Source organism: Rattus norvegicus, chromosome 2 (genome assembly GCF_021556685.1).
Source record: "Rattus norvegicus strain SHRSP/BbbUtx chromosome 2, alternate assembly SHRSP_T2T, whole genome shotgun sequence".
Classification (NCBI taxonomy): Eukaryota; Metazoa; Chordata; class Mammalia; order Rodentia; family Muridae; genus Rattus; species Rattus norvegicus.
In genome coordinates this window covers 25,674,686-25,694,844 of record NC_141535.1, presented here as the reverse complement: position 1 = coordinate 25,694,844, position 20,159 = coordinate 25,674,686, and the positions used below count along the sequence as shown (strand labels likewise).

The 20,159-nt window shown below is 45.3% G+C and overlaps 1 protein-coding gene across 1 annotated transcript in view; it reads left to right on the top strand.

Annotated features, from left to right (window-relative positions):
• Positions 1-20,159, top strand: part of Thbs4 (thrombospondin 4) — a 42,000-nt gene that overhangs the window by 7,392 nt on the left and 14,449 nt on the right. Inside the window, 8 exon segments of the mRNA NM_017133.1 lie at positions 10,233-10,480; positions 11,130-11,238; positions 11,764-11,846; positions 12,103-12,154; positions 12,366-12,568; positions 13,871-14,008; positions 16,816-16,884; positions 19,540-19,692. Of these exon segments, the coding sequence (NP_058829.1) occupies positions 10,233-10,480; positions 11,130-11,238; positions 11,764-11,846; positions 12,103-12,154; positions 12,366-12,568; positions 13,871-14,008; positions 16,816-16,884; positions 19,540-19,692 (1,055 nt within the window).

Genomic DNA, 20,159 nt, shown 5'->3' with positions numbered 1-20,159 from the left:
GCCTGACTGAGCATTAGATGGGGACCGGAAGATAACGGTAGAGATAGTATTAGAGAACAGAATCAGGCCCTCTGGTCCTAGAGGAACTCCTGGAATAAACTCAAGTGTGACTCATGACGACCTCAGAAGAGCCTGCAACGAGCTCTCTGCTTCCATTCTCCCCACCTCTAAGTCACCCCACCCCTGCCATGTCATTACTGCTGACAAAACAGACTCACTCAAGGTACATCCAACCAGAGACCTGCAGTGTCCCCATTCCAAAATGTATGAGGTGCCTTTGCCTCACCCCTTCAGGTTCTACCACATAACCCTCAACTGTGCTTCCCAAATCATACCTCATGGTGGCCTTGTCTGCAGTCTGTGCTTCTGCTAGAAAGAGTATCGGGCCCACTCACGCCGTCTTTCTGTCTCTGTCCCTTTGTACCTGTCCTCTGTTCTAACCATTACATGCCCTGCACCATCTCCAAATACCAAAATCCTGCACACAGAAGAACCATCCAGTCACCATCTCGGTTTCCTTTATTGACTTTATGCTTCCTAGCCAAGAAAGGACTAATTGTGCTGTGCTTAGTGCTTTAATTGCTTACAAGTCCCTCTAATATGCTATGAGCTCTTTCTCAGCAGAGACAAGACACCCTTACGACCACAACACTTTGTAGGGACTACAGCAAGGCCCCAAAGAAAACAGATTCCATATGTGCAAGTTGAATAACATAAACAGTGACACAACATTTTGTGGAAATTATGGAATTATAGTGTAAATTGTTTGAAAAGAGGTTTCTTTCTTTCTTTCTTTCTTTCTTTCTTTCTTTCTTTCTTTCTTTCTTTCTTTCTTTCTTTCTTTTTAATGAATCCATGTTGGAGAACGTCTGCAAACAGGAAGATATAGGTAATGTTTCTGGTAAAAATGACCTGTCAAATTCTTAGTAACACAGGTGGTACGATCTTCACGCAAATGAATATTTTGCAGAAACTGTGTGGTTGATATGTTTGAAGTTATGCTAGTGTCTGGCATGGAGACAACTTTCCTGTTAGCATCCCAGATTTGAGTCCCAGTTAAAAGTCCTGAGGACTAGTCACCATGAGTACATCTGTGACTCTGACAGCACAGTTCCCAGTTACAGTGAAGGTGATTATAGTCATCTCAGAGTGACCCCAAGAACGAAAGTGTATACTGAACCCCATTAGCCTATGGTGTTCAAACAAAAACCTCAGGTTTTTAAATAGTATAGGATGGATGGGTGGACAGGACAGATGCCTGTTATTCACCCAACTGTTTTGATGGCAGTTTTGCCTGTGAGAAAGAATTGTCCCCTTAGTCTTCATTTGGTTGTGACCAAGTCCAACTTAGTGGTGTTGAAAGGAAGGACACCCCAGGAAATTGCTACCATGACTAGAGTCAGAAATACTCTTCAGTCTAAGGATCAGAAGTGTACAGTGGATTGGGGTAGCAGTTCTGAATCTGACAGGCTAAAGACCAGTATAGCTTGAGGGAGGATGTCTTGGTTAGGGTTTTACTGCTGTCAACAGACACCATGATCAAGGCAACTCTTATAAGAACGACATTTAATTGGATCTGGCTTACAGTTTCAGAGGTTCAGTCTATTATCATCAGGGCAGGACCATGGCAGCATCCAGGCAGGCATGGTGCAGGAGGAGCTGAGAGGTCTACATCTTCGTCTGAAGGCTGCTAGCAGAATGCTGGCTTCCAGGCAGCTAGGATGACGGTGCTAAGCCCACATCCACAGGGACACATGTACTCCCAACAAGACCCTAGCTTCTAATAGTGTTACTCCCTGGGCCGAGCATACACAAACCATCACAGAGGAGGAGCTTTAAGTGAGTTCTAGACCCAGTAGGGGTCTAGAGTGAGTAGGGGGAAGTGGGAAGACTCAGACTCTAATGCAGAAGGTTCGTCACAGTATGCCGAGTGGGAAAGGCCTAACACTCACTTTCCCTTTCATATTTCAAAACATGCCTGAGCTCAATTTTAGCATGGTCACATGCAAAAGGCGAAAGATTTAAAAAAAAAACCTTTCTAAAACTATAAAAATTAAAATAGAAAAGGCTAAGGTCAAATTGAGTTGATGTTATTGATTTGCACACTCGATAATAAAGAGAATATTTGGACTGTGTTTGGAATAAAGAAGGAGAAGGAATAAATAAGCCCACTGTCAGGAACACGTAATGCGAGATTACCAGAGGTCTAAGGTTAGCTGAAGTTGACTCGTGCTTCTGTCTTACCCAGTACCCCCAAACCCCCAAATGTTCTTCAAACTGTCAAGGAGGCTTAAAAGCAAACAAAAAATACACAACAGTAACATCAAACTGGACATGCTGGTTCATACCAGCAATACCAGATGTTCTGTAAGCTGAGACAGAGTGAGCCCAAGGCTAGTCTGGGCACCTTAGTGAAACTCTGTCTCAAAATAAAAAAGTGAAAAGAGGGCTGGAGATGGAGCTCAGAGGTGGGATGCTTTCCCAGACTGTTCTTCAACAGCCTGGGCTCAGTCCCCAGCACCACCAACCAATCAACAAAAGTGTCAAGGAAATGGCGGGGGCATTGCTTTAGTTATCTACCCCCGAGGACCCCACCAGTATCCAATACATAGTTCTAATCTGATGGTCACACAGATTAGCCCTGCTTAAACTAAATGAGTCAAAAACCAGAACCAACATTCATGACTCTGAAATAGAGACTGGAGTGTGAGGGGTGCGGATAGAGATGAGAAGAGGGGGCACAAATATGTGTGTGCTTAGTCCAAACCAGAGCAACGCTTCCCTGAATGGACCTAGTTGTCCCTGCCCAGGTAGATGATAGACAGGGATTCGGTAGAGAAAGTGAGAGCATAGCCACTGTTGGCAACATTTGGAAGTCACAGGGAACAGAGTGTACATGGTCTTTCTACAGAGGAGAGAAGTAGATCCCGAAAGCCTCGGAGTGATGACTTTGGATCAAACCCATAAAGTTATTATCATTATCATTATTAACATATTTTAGGATCGCCTGGAAAAGAAATCTGGGATTTCTGAACACAAAAACAGGGCCAATAGGAATAAGGCACGGCGTGCTTTCTCTGTTTACAATAATTTCCAAGGCGGAAGCTCAAGTCGGTGCTGTAAGAATAACATACCTTGACTTCAGAAAAATTTCATAAAGTATCTCATTTGCCTTTCTAAATGATATAAACATGAATATGCCAGAAGACAACTAGGGTTAAATAAGCCAGAAATCAATGTGGTGCCGTAGGGGACGGTACTGTTGTGTTTACAGGTAGCACAAAGCAAGAGAGCGGAATGGAGCATGTGGAAGGGAAATGTCGTCAGCGTTTGCAAGGCGGCACAGCGCACAGTCGATCATTAAAACGAATAAGTACAAATGTAAATCTGTTCTCCGGAGAGAAAAGTGGATTGCCAGTGTAGGATATGGGAGAGCTAATCAAGGAGCCCTTGTTAATAGCACCGAGAGCCAATCAGTGTTGAGCACCATGCTAGATGTGTAGTAGAGATACAAAATTATTTGCTGAATGAAAGATCTGCTTTTAATTTTCTTCATTATTTTATGCATATGGGTGTTTTGCTTGCATGCATCTTTATGCATCATGTATGGTTTATGTACAACGTGCATACCTGGTACCCATGGAGGCCAGGAGAAGGAGATGCATTTTTCGAAACTAGACTTACAGATGTTTGTGACCTGCCACATGGGTGCCGGGACTCGAACCAGGTCTCTGGAAGGGGCCATTGCTCTGAGCCCTCTAACTCTTTTTAAAAGGTCTTTGCATCTTTAGGACCATGAAGAGACATTTGTGGTAGGGCTACTTGAATTCACAGTCCCACTGTCCTCCTCAGTGTCCAAGCCACATCCACACTACTGCAGTGAAGGAGCCAGGCAAAAGACAGGAGCGATGTAAGAAAGGATGTGAGAGTGTTTGAAGGGAATTGTTTGACATCAGGATTGGGCTAGATCTGTTCAGCTCTGAGAAGTAAGATTGGAACCGATCGGTGGGACTCAGAGGACACAGATACTCACCCTGTACTAGGAAAACCGGGCAAGGCATCACAGAGCTGCACACATTTCTCCGGGAGTTAATGAGTTCCCTGTGGCCAGACCGAGCTGGTGGCAGCTGCCTTTTATTGAAGGGATTTGTGAAGAGCGATATTAAGCTAATGATTTGTCCTGCTAATATTCTGAGATTGTGTAAAAGCTAGGAATGGCCAGGGTGCTGCGGAAATGGCTTTGTGACTGTCCTTAGAACACGACCTTTGGATTTTGCACCCCTCACAGCTTTGTCACTGACAACACGTTTTGTACTATGACGACTCTCAGAATCATTTAAAATAACCCCCTCCTCAGATGCTGTGTATAGCCAACATGCCTCCCTTCTACTAACTTTCTCTGTCTTCTCCCTCCACCCAGCCTCTGAAAACCTTACTTATGTGAAAACTGTTAGAAGGACATTTTGAAACAGGCTAGGCTTACCACGGTCACCCAGAGGATTATTAGTGAAAAGCTATTTGGTGATTTACTTTTGTGTGGTGCTCCACAGTATAGAAGTTACCATGACCCGGTACATAGCCCATAAAAATGAATCAGTGAAGACAAACCAGAGTCTGCCACAGAGGACGCTGATAGCAAGAAGCCATTTTACAAATGTATAATGACCTTAAAAGGATGACCCAAGTCCACAGTGATGGTTTTCATCAGAGACTTTTAAGTACCAAGACTAAAGTAAAGTCGCTTGCCTGCAGGCCAGCACTCTCGACTCCACTTCCCAAGCAGACAAAGTGCTGTCATTTCCAGGTTTTGAAAGCTGGCACCCTGCCTCATTGCTTTAAAAGTCAGCATTCTATAACATTCTTACTCCAAGGTCCATTTCTTCGAAAGCACTTTTTTTGAAAATTCCTTCCCAATATAGCAGAACTTCAAATCCTCCTGGCTAGGGTTTGGTTCAGTGGCTTTGTTTTCTTATTAACCACAAAGATGGCATCTAATGGGTTCAGCAGTTTGGGTCCTGTGTCACCTGGTACTCAGTTGAGCAGACGTAGCTCTGGGCCATTCAGATTGGGCCAAAGACTGTTAAGGACACAAACAGGCTAAGCTTAGAGAGAAAAATCCTCCACATTTTTTTTAAACGGTGTGATTGCATGTGACAACATCAAACAGCTGTTCAGTCCCTTTCAGACACCAGAAAAGGCAGAGGAAGTAGACTTAGCAGTATGGAAAGAAACTGAGGTGACACTGGGGTTGGGCCTGTGCTGGCATAAGGAGTTTAGAATTAGTCAGAAGCCACTAGGGATCTAGTGGACAAATCCATGTGCTTATTAATGTGCTTGCTTTAAAAAGGCAAGAACTGGGCTGGAGAGATGGCTCAGAGGTTAAGAGCACTCGGTTTACAGAGGTCCTAGAAACAATTCCCAACTGGCGACTGTCTTTACCTCAAGTTGGAGGATGCCCTCCTCAGACCTCCGCCTGCACCAAGTGCAAATGTATCACACGTAGCATATATCGGTACAAAACACTTACACAACTATAAGTAAACTCAAGTACAAGTAAATAAACAGGCAAGATTTGGATCAGAACAATCCTCTAGGACACTCAGTCCTCCAGTCTCAAAACCTCCAGTCTCAAAACTGTACAAAAAGGATCAACCATGGGAGGGGGAGCCAGGGGTCAGTCAGAGGAACCCAGAGAGGCAGCAGACGGAGGCAGAGGCATCTGTAGGCATGAGCCGGCAGGATTAGTGGACCGCCAACTGACTTGGGAACTGAGAATGCTGCAGCTGGAGAAACAGAACGGTACCCAGGGAACTTCCCCCAGAGTGCTGATCTGGCAGAGGCGTGGTGTTCCGGGGTCAGGGGCTGGGTTCCAGATCCCAGGAGCTCTGAGAAGAGAGCTTGTGTGTTCCCTGCTTCTGGGAGGTCAGGAGGCACCCACTCAGCAGGCTACATGGTCTCCAGCGACAGTATTCATGGCTGCTCGAGGGTCTCTGTGACTGATGAGGACAAGTTGGCTTCCGAGGCTGCCTTCTGGGGTGGCCTTAGGGCTTGGAGGATGTAATATAGAAGTATGGAGACAGTGGAGTGTGGGATTTGCCATAAAAGAGGAAAAATGAAAAAGGAAAACCACTGATCAAGAGTGAAGAACGGTAAATGTCAGAGCACTTGGTAATTTTTCTAACAGACACCGTGAAAGTTTCCATGATCCTCCCTGATCCCCCCCTTGTCACAAGTCCTAGGCACTTGCGGGAATATGTCTTTTGGGAGACTTTGCTGCATCTGCACAAAAGACACAAGGCAGAAATACAGCTGTCCTTCCGGAGTTCCGGCACACGGGCAGGGTCTGTTGCTGGCCTCGGATGGAGACACGCTGCTCTGTCGGCTTTGATTCATGTGGAAAGTTTTAAATGCGCTCATTTAGTACTTTGAGAGTTCGTACTCGCAGCGTCTGCTTCACTGCGTACTGTTTATAAAACTCATCTCAGCTCTTCAGTCATGAAAATAAACCATGACCCACGGGTTCTGCAAAGATCTGTTAAAAGTGGCATTGCGCCTAAAGGATGTTTCCTTTAAAGTCCACGGAAAACTTAGTTTGGGGGAGGAAAATCTAGAGTATGTGTTTTAATTACGTGTCTTAAATGCACGTCTATTTTCTTCAACTGTTGATCCAGGAAGGGGAAATCATGGCCCTCACTAGAATGATGGCGTATTGGCGAAAAGCGTGCATGACCCAATTCAAGTTTAATAGACAAGTGGTGTTTTTATTGGCTCGTAAAACACCAGGTATTTGGGAACTGCTCTGAGTAGTGAAGCAGTTGACATTTCAGAAAGTGAAGTGGCACTTGGGTTTGCTTTTAATTTCTCCTTCTCTTAGTTACTGTATGTCTCCGCTTCCAAGCCCTGAAGCCACTATTTTAAATTAATTCCCGATTCAGTCAGTAGTAAATAAAAGGATAAAGATCCTGCTGCATCCGAGACTAGAAATAAATCTTCATTTTCTTCTCAGAGGAAGTGACTCAACATCTCTAATCCCCCAAACTCAGGAGGAAAGAGAGCAGAGGTAGAGAGCACAGAGGGAGTTTCTCCTTGTGCGTATTCTGCGGCCATCTTCTGTCTTTTCCTGCCGTGTTTAGTATTACGTCTACGGAAGCACTGAGCTCCCATAGAAGATCCACATCTTACAAGTTCTCTTTGGGCAAGAAGCACAGAGTAGTGACCTCATAGACATAAGGAAAGTTCTGTCAGACCCCCTCCTGGCATGCGTATGTCACAGAACACAGTGCCGGTTCTGTCCATCTCCACTCACGATTGCCAAATAGAAAAGCAAAGCTAGAACATGTGAGAGGAGGTAGGAAAACGAACCTAGAAAGTGTGATTTGGGCAAAGCTTTAAAATGTATCATTTTCTTTGGCCACACTGCCACATACTAGTTTGTTGCCTAGCTGCCCTCTGTGGCAGCTCTGGTTTGGCGCTTGCAGTTGGCTGAAGAGGCCGAAGGGAAGGCACTTCGAGTGGCTTGCTACAAATTGCACAGATCAACGGCACTGGAGACTTAAATACGTATTCTAGCTTCCACTTCCTAGTTTCTAATATAAATGTGTTGGATCTGTGTGTGTGCGTACGTGCGTGTGCGTGTGTGTGAGTTTGTGTGTATGCATGGGTGTGTGTGTGTGTGTGTGCTTATGCGTGTGCATGTGCCTCTGTGAACTGAACTCAGGTTGTCAGGCTCGACAATGTGTGCTGTTACCAGCTGAACTGTCCTGGTGGCTCCATTCTATTTTCTTATGTGTAAGTAATGGACGTTTCATGGAGGAAGCTTAGGCACTCAAGATGAGCAAAAGGGAAAATACACTCAACAAACACTCAGAAATTACCCAACTAGCTTTGACAATTTTCTCTACCATGCATATGTGTGTGTATGTGTGTGTGCGCGTGTGTGCGTATATGTATTTACACACATACACGTGCATATATGCATGCACACATATACATGTACAAGTTTTCTGAATGAAGAAATGGTTACACCTTTCAGTTTTCATTGAATGCCAAGAATTTTTTTTCTATTCTTTTTATATGAAATATTGTATTTTTTAAAAGATTTATTTTGTGTGGGCGAGTGTTTACCTGCATGTATGAGTGCATTATTCATGCCTGGTGACCACAAAGTCAAGAAAAGGGCATCGATTGCCTGAACCAGAGTTACAGAGAGTTGTGAGTTGTCCTGTGGGTGAGGGGAACCAAATCTGGATGCTCCTAACTGCGGGGCCACCTGTCTATCCCCGGATCTATTCCACGAGGACTTGCTTTATGATTGTACTTTTATTTAAAGAGCCCAACTTTTTCTAGACATACGCGCTGTGCAGAGTGTTTACTAACAAAGAACATCTTTAAATGAACATTTTCAAACCATTTTTACTACACTCCATGATTTGCCATTGCACGCAGATCAGCTGTCTTATCTGAACTAGAAAGTCATCTCAACAGTTGGTTCCCGTCTTTGACCACGTGGGTCATTAGTATAGGAATAACAGCCTGTGTTATGGTTGTGTAGCTTGGTGGGTTTGTGGGAGCCCTAACAGTGGGGGCAGGAGCTGTTTCTGATGCTTTCGTCTGTTTTGGAGACCCTTTTTCTCCTACTGGGTGGCCTCAGCCAGCCTTAATGTGAAGGGATGTGACCAGTCTTGTTGCAACTTGATGTGCCATGCTTGGTTGAAATCATCGGGAGGCCTGCTCTTTTCTGAAGGGAAATGGAAGAGGGGTAGTTGGGGGTGGGGAGGTGAGGGGGGAAGGACTGGAAGAGATACAATACATGAGAGAATACATTAATAATAAAAAATAAATAATAAATAAATAATAAAAATTAATAAAAAAAAGAATGTATATCCAGTGAACCACTCTATGGCCCTGAAATGAGCATTCTTAGCTTTTAAAAAAGTTTTACTTTAATTTCAGCTCTCTCTGTGTCTCTCTGTGTCTTTGTCTCTGTCTGTCTGTCTTGCTGTCTGTCTGTCTTGCTGTCTGTCTGTCTTTCTGTCTCTCTGTCTTAGGTGGTTACTGCTGTGAAAAGACGCCATGACCAAGGGCAACTCTTTTAAGGACAACATTTAATTGGGGCTGGCTTACAGGTTCAGAGGTTCAGTCCCTTATCATCAAGGTGGGAGCATGGCAGCATCCAGGCAGATGTGGGGCTGGAGGAGCTGAGAGTTCCACCTCTTGTTCTGAAGGCAGCCAGGAGAAGACTGGCCTCCAAGGGAGCTAGCATGAGAGTCTTAACGCCCACATCCACAGTGACACACTTACCCCAACAAGGCCACACCTCCTCATGTAGTACCACTCCCCAGGCCAAGCATATAGAAACCATCCACTCTGTCTCTCTGTCTGTCTCTGTCTCCCTGTCTTCTCCCCACCCCCTCTCTTCATGAAGTGTCTTGGCAGGTTCATCAAAACCTTGGAAACAAATCATTTTAGTCTTTCTGGCAAAACTCAGCCAAAGGGTTCCACCTACAAAATGTAGTCTTTCGGGACCAGGTTCCAACTCAGGTCCTGATACGTTTAAGGCAGTGATGGGGTGAAAAAGCAAGGCTGTCCCATGAGTCTCTAGTTAGTGCACAGAATAAGAGAGAGTGCTTTGCATTTGGGAACAGACGATAAGGTCCTGCTCAGAGTCTGTTTGCTAGACTGTTGGGGGTGGATTGCTGAAGAACAACACTACATCTTAAAACATGATGTGAAATACGCTTACAAAGACCAGGCCGTGCCCTGGAACACAGCACACTGGGGCTCTGATTTTAGTCCCAGCCTCATGGTGACCTGAGCAAGCTCCTGCCTAAGCCTCACTTGCTTACTCTAGTTCCATAAAACTAAAGCAACTGAGAACAGCACTCACTGCCCTGAAGTCCTGGGGGTACTTGTGCTTGGTGAGTTAATGAATATATGCCGTTAGCATGTGCATGAACTTTATCCTACTCTCCGACGGGGGAAGACTCTCTTTATTCGTTAAAGTTTAGTGTTTATTTTTGGATTCGCTAGCTTTCTGTGTTTTTTTCATGCTCACAAAATGTCCTCAGGAGAAAGGTAGGTCACCCGATAGCGCTGCACCGTGCCAAGGACCTGGCACACAAAAATTGGTAAATCAATGTTTGAGATCCAGCGTCCCAGCCCTGTGAGTAGACAGTCACTTAGCCCAGGACCACCTTCCTCTCACCATGTCTTTGCTCTGCATTTGGCCACAGCCATCCTCCGTTACCTAAAGGATGATGGGAAGATTCATCTGGTGGTTTTCAACAACCTGCAGCTGGCGGATGGGAGGCGCCACCGGATTCTCCTGAGACTCAGCAATTTGCAGAGAGGGGCCGGCTCCGTAGAACTCTACTTGGACTGTGTCCAGGTTGATTCAGTGAACAACCTCCCCAGAGCCTTCTCTGGTCTCACCCAGAACCCACAGGCCATTGAATTGAGAACATTCCAGAGGAAGCCCCAGGTAGGAACCCATGAACAATTCTGCAGGGTGGAAAATGGGCTGTGCTGGTCCAAAGTACAAAGGTCTGTGCTGAGGAAAGTGTCAGCTCGTCCCTGTTGGTCCTGGGCTGCGTGTTAGAGTCACTTGGAGAATCGCACAATATGTGCTGCACAGCTCCCCTCAAGACAAATTGAATCGGAGTCTTGGGGTCTGATGCCTTGGCATCTTTTTTAAAAATTCACACTTAATATGAAGTCAAAATCAAGGACTTCTGTTTCAGATGAAATAAGTAAACTCTTTGGAGGTGACTTTTCCAATAGTTGCTCCATTTAAAAGGCGTAGCTAAAGTTAGGAAAATTATCTCTGACAGGATCATGTACGCTCTCTCCTTTAATCGTGTTATTTAGTTATTCTTTCCATGCAAATAACAAGAATGTCAAAGAATAGAGAACTGCCATTGGCGGAGAAGCACAAGTAACAATATCTTTCTTCACAGATATTGGCAAACCATTCATTAGCAAAGATGAGCTTAATAATAGCTCTGTTCAATGCAGCCTCAAAAAAAGGGGAAAAAAAATCCCATCAACTCTTGTCTTCTGTTTCACGCCATGTTAGTGAGAATTTTAATTGTCCTATCAGCAATCTATGCATGCATTTTTTTTCCTTTCAGGACTTCTTGGAAGAGCTGAAGCTGGTGGTGAGGGGCTCTCTGTTCCAGGTGGCCAGCCTACAAGACTGTTTCCTGCAGCAGAGTGAGCCGCTGGCTGCCACAGGCACAGGTGTGTGCTCCTGGGAGTACAGTGTGTACCTCTCATCGACATGGACACTTGTCAAGGCTCCTAAAGGGCTGGGTCCTCTAACCCAGACATGTCCTGGGAGCACAGCAGCCCCTGAGAATGCGTCTGTACAAATCAGGCTCTTGGACAAAGTCCAGCCACATAATCTTTTCACTGCCCTTTTATTCTTGTAGCTCACAAATATGGATCAATTGACCAACAGCATCAGTGGCATTATTTGTTAGATGAATTAAATAAATTACCTAAATTGAATTCAGATAATCACTTATAATTGACTGTCATCAACCAGACAAGAACATGCATGCTGCTATTCCTACGACGCAGGAGGCTGAGGCAGGAGGAGTGCCAGTTTGATACCAGCTTGGACTATATACTAAGACCCTGTCTCAGAAAAGCCCACAGGCTAGGGATGTGACTTAATGGAAGAGAATTTTGCACAAGGCCCTCCATCCCAATCCTGCCAAGTGACACTGGCTGACCATTCCTTACCTTTGGTTATTCCTACAGGAGACTTTAATCGACAGTTTTTGGGTCAAATGACACAATTAAACCAGCTCCTTGGAGAGGTGAAAGATCTTCTGAGGCAGCAGGTGAGGAACAGAGGCTATCTATCCTGAGGCAAACCAGAGCATTGTGATAGCAGCTTTCTGTGCTGGTGGGTGGAGTGGCTGACCCACACAGGCAAGGAAGTAGGACTTAGCCCTGAGCCTCCATGGCTGAGGTAGTAGGAGCCATCACAGGCTTTTTTAATACTGCAGAAACCTTTCTTGGGTGGCCTCACAGGGATACTTTCCTTCTGGGCTGTACCAAGTATTCCTTTGCAGTGTCTTCCTTCTGTTTCTAAAGGTCAAGGAAACATCATTTTTGCGAAACACTATTGCTGAGTGCCAGGCTTGTGGTAAGTGCTTCTGTGGTGACCGGCTCCTCCTGATCGGGGCGGTGCAGGCTAACTGAGGGTCTGAAGTGAGGCCACGTGACTGCATCTGGCAGTTCTGTACAAGAGTTGATGGGAAGGGGGGGAGATTCATGGGGAAGCCACATTTCACTTTGCATCCTACGTATTCCACATGAGTCAGTAAACCCATGGATTAACTGGTCTTGTTTCCTAGGCCCTCTCAGCTTCCAGTCCCCAACCCCAAACACGCTGGTGCCCATAGCTCCTCCAGCACCCCCAACCCGACCAACACGTCGCTGTGACTCCAGCCCTTGTTTCCGAGGTGTCCGATGCACGGACACCAGGGACGGCTTCCAATGTGGACCCTGCCCAGATGGCTACACGGGGAACGGGATCACCTGTTCTGACGTGGATGAGGTAACGCTCAGCTGCACAGAATGGGAGCTCTCCAGGTCTCTTCCATGCCACTGTGGACCAAGAAGCCCTACTGTGTATCAGGGGCCCCCTGAGCTGTCCTCCAGGCTCCAGAGAACTGCTTCCTTCATGATGTGTAGAGTCCCTGAGACATCCCGAGTGGCAGCAGGAGGGCCGAGCACACGGCCGCAGCCAGGACTGTCACTTTTCTGTGCTCCCAGCTTTTTACCTGACTATGTCGCTACGTTGTTATAGTTTCTGCTTTCCACTCCAACATCCGTGTTGATTATTTCCCTGAAGCAACATATATTAGAAACCTACACATGTGGAAAGTAAGGAGCAGAGGGAATCTTACACCAAGCAGGTCTGTTAGGGAGGCCTGAGGGCAGCTGAAGCACCCAAGGATAGAGCCCGTGACCATATACAGCCAGCAGGCAGAACTTCAGAAGGAAACCAGCAGGGCCATCGTCTGGTCCAAGCCTGGTCATGCAACGGTGCCCATGGCTGGTAGCAAAGCTGCCCCCAAAATGTGCCTTTTCCTATCCCGGCAAGAAGGCAGCTGGAAGGAGAAGAGACATCATGCCTCTCACAGGGCCCTGAAGGCTAATGTCTGCTCAGCTGATCCCTCAACACCCCCACAGGCCCCAACTCCTGCTAATGCGAAGTTAGGCTGGTCTCTAGGAATCTCTCGGTCAGAGAACAGATCCTGCACACGTTCCACAGAACTGTCTCTGGTTTTTATCTGTGGGCTGGAATTTTCTTCCTTTTTGAAATGGCAGGAAATGCTCATGTTTTTTACATTAGTTAAAGTTGTTTTTTTTTTAATAGATAACAGAACCATCTTGTAGGCTTTTTTTTTTAGGAGGCCTTGGAATAGTCATGGACTGTCTGGCGGAGAGGCAGGTTCTCCATGAAGGACCTGTCTAACTGTAGAAACTCCTGCCCTGCCTCCATTTCCATGACGGCTCACAGATGCTCTGGGTGTCCTCAGGAGAACGGTTGCAGTGACACAGGCCTTTCCCGGGGAAAGTTGGAATGCTGGGGAGCTTGCCATACCCGGATGGAGACGGGTTTATGTGAAAGATGAATTTAATGTTGACACGGCATCATCTGTAACATAGTGAACAACTAACCAGAGTGGTTGGCTAAGGGGCTCAACAGGCAATGATGAAATGGGACATTTTAATTTCCTTTTGTCAGTTTTACCACGTATATAAAGGAATAAGTAAGGTGTACAAGTAGACTATGGAAAGCTCCAAGTTACTTTCCCCAAAGAGCTAACGATGGAACACTTTCTCTCCCCAGTGTAAATACCATCCCTGCTACCCTGGTGTGCGCTGCACAAATTTGGCTCCGGGTTTCAGATGTGACGCCTGTCCAGTAGGCTTCACGGGGCCCATGGTGCAGGGCGTGGGGATCAACTTTGCCAAAACAAACAAGCAGGTGAGCAGAAATGGTAGTTGGTTTTTTTTTTTTTATTCCTTTTTCATTATCAGATAATTCCCCAGCTTCTCAGCATAACCCTCCACCACAGTGAGCTGCTGGTGCCTTGTGGAATACTAAAGGGTTGTTTTGTTTTGTTTTGTGACTCTTTTCTGAGGGCATATGTCCATAAAGTCTAGAAAGAAGAAGTTGTTGAAGTTGGGGTGATGGAGTATTCCTGGGAAAGCAGTAAATGCAGAATAGAGGGTGGCAGAATGATTTCAGGCCTGCTTGGTTGATAGCCTTTGGACATCTTGTCCTGCAGAATAAATTGAGAATCTGAGAGGCAAATAAAAGCTTGGGGAAATTAGATCACTTTATGGTGCCATCATTGCCAATCAGAATCCGCTTCAAGAAGAGAGGGTTTGAGGAGGCGAGATGATCCCCCGAGGAAGCCGACCTTTTCCCTTAGATAAGCAATAAATTGCCAGAAAGCATCTCGGTACAGCATGATGGTCTCCATTTATCTCCAAATGCTGGACGGTATCTGGTCATTATTGAACTGACTGGCTGTGAAATGCTTTTTGATGGTTTTGGCCCTTAAAAAATGGTTGGTCTATAAATATATTTTACTACCTTGGGGAGATGATTAGCTTTGAAGAAGGGCAAGGGGGTCGTAGTTTCCTTGCTGCTTATCAAAGGATTCTGGAGGGAATCATTTTCAGGCTAGAAAAAGAAAGCAAACTGGATGCAGGACTGACAAGGAGCTGCTAGGATAATGAGCCAAGTTTTTCTTCTCTTGTAAGGACAAACTCTTTCAGACTAAACCAAGGAAAAGAGACAAAATGCCACATAAAATGCTTAATATAAGCTTGTATGGGACACTTCCTAATGGACATATGAATCCATATCTGTTACATACACACACATATATATGAATATATATGAATTCTGAATCCTGATTGTGCATACATATGTGTGTATGAAGGAGTCACTTTGCTAAAACTTTATGATAAAGTTTAATGAATCAAAGAAAGAGTTGTTTCTAGGGCTATGAAGGGCATCAGTGCCATGCCAGCTCCTGGGCATCAGGAGCGAGGACTTTCAATGTGTACATGAGAACAGTGGCCATGGGCATTAGGGGACCTTTTAGGATGTATGTATTTATCCTGTGTAAAGCCAGGATCCTCAGAGAACTTCCTTCTCCATGACACAAAGATAGAAAACACATTAGTAGCTCAAAGGAGCAAGAGAGTTTAACTGGCTACGAGGCATGAAAACCATCTACTGCTCAGCCTAGCACCAAGTTTACCCGGTTTAGTTATAAACTCCAAGTCTGTGTTATCAGTAAAACACACCTATTTGCATAAAACCTTTCAGACGGAGTTACATCACAGAGCCACAGCCAGTCAGATAGTCCGGTGTGTGCAGATGCCCACAACCAGGCCCCTCAGTGCCCACAGGCAAAATCAGGGCTGCTGTAAAGAAACTGATAAGGAAACTTGATAAACATCAACTGCCTACAAAAGGATCAGTGCTGTGCTTAAGGTAAAGGATACCGTTAGGAAATAGGACAAGTGTGAAAAGGATCTAAATAAAACTGTGATCCCTATTTGTGGATGGTTTCAAGGCTGACCACTTTGTTCTGGACAAACCAACAATGGACTCAAACTTGGGAGAACCTAAGTCCCCTTCTCCTAGGAGTCAACGGAGGCCTACAGCTCTTTGTCCAGGGGTGGGACACCAGGAAATTTTCCCCCTTCCACTTTAATATATCCATCGATATTGCTGTTGTTCTGGCCTTACTTATGCGGCCATTTCTAGGAGTGACTGTTTCCACAGAAGACTTCTTAGTATTCTTATAATATTTCCACCCCCTCTTCTCGAATGTTCCCTGAGCCATACATGCAGGGGTCATCTATGTATACTTGTGCACATACATACATATACACGCATGTAACAAATATCATCCAAGAAAAAGAGGCTAATAACTTGAGAGCAGTGGAGCATGGGGAGGGCTCAAGGGAGCGGACTTTAGAGGGGCTAAAGGGTGGGAAGGGGAGGTGAAGTGGTGTAGTTCTATTTAAATTTAAAATGCTTAAAAGTAAACAAAAAGCTTGATAAAATCCTTCTTTTAAAGAAAGAGAAAGTATTGTCAATTACAAGTCTGAGCACTGGATTTAATAACTCAGTATGAGAATGTTGCAATGGATCTTATCATTATGTGTAATATATGGTAAAAAAAATCATTTTTTAAAACACAGTCAATGGGTGAAACAGATTAGACACAGTTAACTGCAGATTCACCAGCTGAGAAGGGAGTTGGAGACTGCCTCTTGGAATTTAGCGAAGACAACAAAACAAGCAAGAGGGCAGGGATCGAAAGAAACTATTGTGAAAATATTCAAGATTTATCTGACGGTGGATCCAAAGAAGGACTAGAAATAACAAAAGTGGGGAGAAGCTGAGAATTTTCTAGAACTGAAAAAAGACAGGGAACCTGAGGTGAGAGAGGAAAACTCAGAGGTGGGAGAGGAATCCTCAGAGGTGCATTAGGCACCAAGTGGGAAGGTAAGGAAAAGGCTCTCCTGACTAAAGGTTACTAACAGGTAAGTTATACACATCTTCTCTGAACCCCTTTAACCTGTGTGAAGACAGTAAGCATCTGCGATTAGATTAAAGGGACCAATGCCCAGAGAGCTGAGACAATCCTCATGCACCCACCATTCTACCTGAAACTCTGTGTCTTTCCCAAAAAGTGTCACGATAGGACATTTGCCCTCTGTTGAAGCGGCGGGTCTGAAACGCCTCTGAACTTTTATGCCTAGGTGTGCACTGATGTTGACGAGTGTCGGAACGGAGCGTGTGTTCTGAACTCCATCTGCATTAACACTCTGGTAAGTAGTTCTCACAGCCTCTTTATCAAAGCGGGGTCAGGCTCAGGAGCAGGTGGGTGCGCGCGGATCGTAACTCCAAACACACAGACGATACGCGCATGCGTACCTTTTGATTGTTAGAAAGGGCGAGGGCAGAAGCTATGCTGAAAGCGTGTTTCCGATTACAGTCACTATTTTATAATTAATTTTTATATTAAAAGTCAGGTTCTTTATCCTTTGTCAGAATTGTCTGAATTTTGATCATTATGTTGCCATCCCATCATTGTGAAAAGAGTTACGGGTCAAAACCAGCTTAAGGAGGAAAAGCTCCCTCTGGCTCAGAGGTCACACAGCCAGCCTGTAAAGAGGGGCGGTGAATGTGGAGAGGCTGGTCGCTAGGTGCTCACAGGCAGCAAGCAAGGACAGATGAACGCTGGCCCTCAGGAAGCTCCCCTCTTGCAGCCTAGTGGATGAAGTCACAGAAGCATACACTGGGTATTCCTTCCTTAGTTAAATCTTTTTTGAAAATGCCTCACACTATGGTACACCAAGGGCTGGCTCTCTTAGGGGATTCCAAATTGGCAGTGAAGATCAGCATCGTCCTCAGCAGAGGAGCCTATCAGGTTAGAAAAACGGCTCCGTATTTCACTGATGACAACAGGTCATCAAACAGTCGTCTTCATGCTTTTAAAGAAAAAACTTTTCGAACCACATTTGCATTAAATTTGAATGTTTAGCGCTTAGGGGATTCTGTGATTTAAATATTCTGGTCTAGGCTTTCTTTCTGGACACTTGTATTAACTTTGTGAAGATAGGGGATGGAATAGAACTGAATACCAACAAAAGAAGCTCCGATTCGCCTCAATCATTATAACTTGCACAAAAAGTCTTGTTTCTAACTCACCACAGTTCTCTGGGAAAGCCGTTTAGTTCCTAACTTCCCCATGTCCTTACAAGTGAAAGTCTTCGTAGGTCTCCTGATACCCTTGAATTCCCAGCAGTATGTGGTGCCCAGTCTGTGCACTAAAAGACTACAGCACCGAGATGCTGTACAATTACTCTGAGGCCACACAGCTCCTTGGGTTTCCAGTCTTGCTGCAGAACCTGAGACATCCCCCTGATGCTATTCCTGCTTTGGAACACGATGGTACTTACACTCTTAGCCTCTTCCCTGGGAGTTGACAGCATCTCCGATAGAGCTGAGAGATTATTTCTAAAATACTGGCAAACAAAACTTGGCCTTGCCAGTGGAAAGGTCCAAAGTCATCCAGTTGTAGCTGGTGACAGTTATCCAATGTAAATGATTCAATCACTTAAGCTTTGTGGATGAATACATTCTGACGTTCTGTCATGAAAGTGTGACATATTTTACAGTGCTGCACTATATATGTAAAACAAACATTTGAGCCGAAAGAGGGAAAGTCACATCTATAACACCAGCACCCAGGAGGCGGAGGCAGCAAGATCGCCCTAAGTTCAAGACTAGTTTGTGCTACCTAGGCATAAATCTGTATAGTCTAGACTATAAAGTGACACTTTATCTAAAGACAAAACAAGCAATTACAGTCATTACAGTCAGGCGATAGCTGTGCTATGTAAATTAAATGTGGAAACTCCTTCACAAGGCAGACACATATCAGACCATCACACTGAATAGTTTAAGTGTGTAGAGTTTCTGGGCCACAGAGAGGTCTTAGCAGGTAAAGGTGCTTGCTGCCAACAACATTCTGTGTTCAGTTCCTAGGACCTGCCTGGTGAAAGGAGAGAACTGACTCTCACAAGCTGTCCTCGGACCTCCACACACACTCCATGGCACCTGTGACCACCTTATAGCTCTTCATTCATATATAATATGATTGGATATGTTATATTTAATATATGATTTTATTTGCTAATTGAATCCCAATAAAGCAGAAATGATGTGTAAAAGCTCTCTGAGATGCTGATAAGGGCTCAGAGGTTAAGAGTACTTGCTGCTCCTGCACAGGACCAGGGTTCTGTTTCTACCTCCACATGGGGCCTCAGAACAATCTGGAACTCCAGTTTCAGAGTTTCTGGCACCCTCTTCTGGCCTCTGGAGGCACTAGGCATGCTGGTAAGTCGGAGCACTACACACACAAAGATGCCGGCAGAATATTCGTATGGATGAAATAAATAAATGAATACTAAAAACAAGTCTAAAAACTATCTGTATTGATATATTTTAACTTTGAAGACAATTAGAGCCCCCCCCACCCCAGCCTGTGAAGAGCTCTGTGGAGCCAGCAACCTCTTTGCCTCCTCCCTGGTAATGCACCTCATCAGGACGGGCCAGCGTGAGCCATCACCACATCTCTGTGTGTATAAAAATTGGAGGAACTGTTATTTTTAAATTAACTTTTTAATCAAGCTATTTCTCTATGCCCAGTGTAAACTTCGGCTTTTCCCAGCTTCCCCTCCAGGGTAGAGCTGGTAAGTCAGAACACTGCTGGTTACTATGTAGCCTTCCACCTTCAGTCTGTGTAGCCAATTGGCCCTTCCGGCCTGGTGGTAGGTTCATCAACATGCCCAGGAAGGAGGTTAAGAGGCACGCCCGATCGCAGAGAGCTATTGGTCATTATGCTCAGTCGTACCACCGAGCGAAGATCAATGATCTTTGCTCGATTCCGCCTTATCATCCTATCTTTGTCTCGGTAGGGCTCTTACCGCTGTGGGCCTTGCAAGCCAGGGTACACTGGTGACCAGACGAGGGGATGCAGGACCGAAAGGAGCTGCCGGAACCCAGAGCAGAACCCGTGCAGTGTGCATGCGCAGTGCATTGAGGAACGGCAAGGGGATGTGACGTGTGTGGTAAGTGCCTGGTTTGCTCTCCCTCTTCTTTCTAAGCACAACCCTCCCCAGTTTCTTCTAGCTTCAAAGTATAGACCGCCTCTACCCTCGGGTCAGATTAACACTGGGCATCTAGAAGGTGGGGACAGTTATGAATAACAATAGTTGTGCCAGAGAGTATAGAAGCAGGACATCTCCACTGCTGGCGTTTTAGGCAAAATTTCCACAGAAGGTCATAAGGAGTTGGTGCCCCATAAGGGCTCCATCATTTAGGTGCCAAAGTGGCTGATTACTCCTCAGCCAAGAGATGAGAAAGGGGAGAGCAGGGTCAGCTGGGCCTCGGATTGTCGCTCAGAAACCTAACCGAGCCATATTCTGTGCCTGTCTTAGTTGGAACTTTTAAGTTGACCCTAACCTAGGCACAGCTCAATGAATGGTCAGTCTTCCTACCCATTCCCATCCCCGGTGCCTTGGCTCCTAGCTGAGCC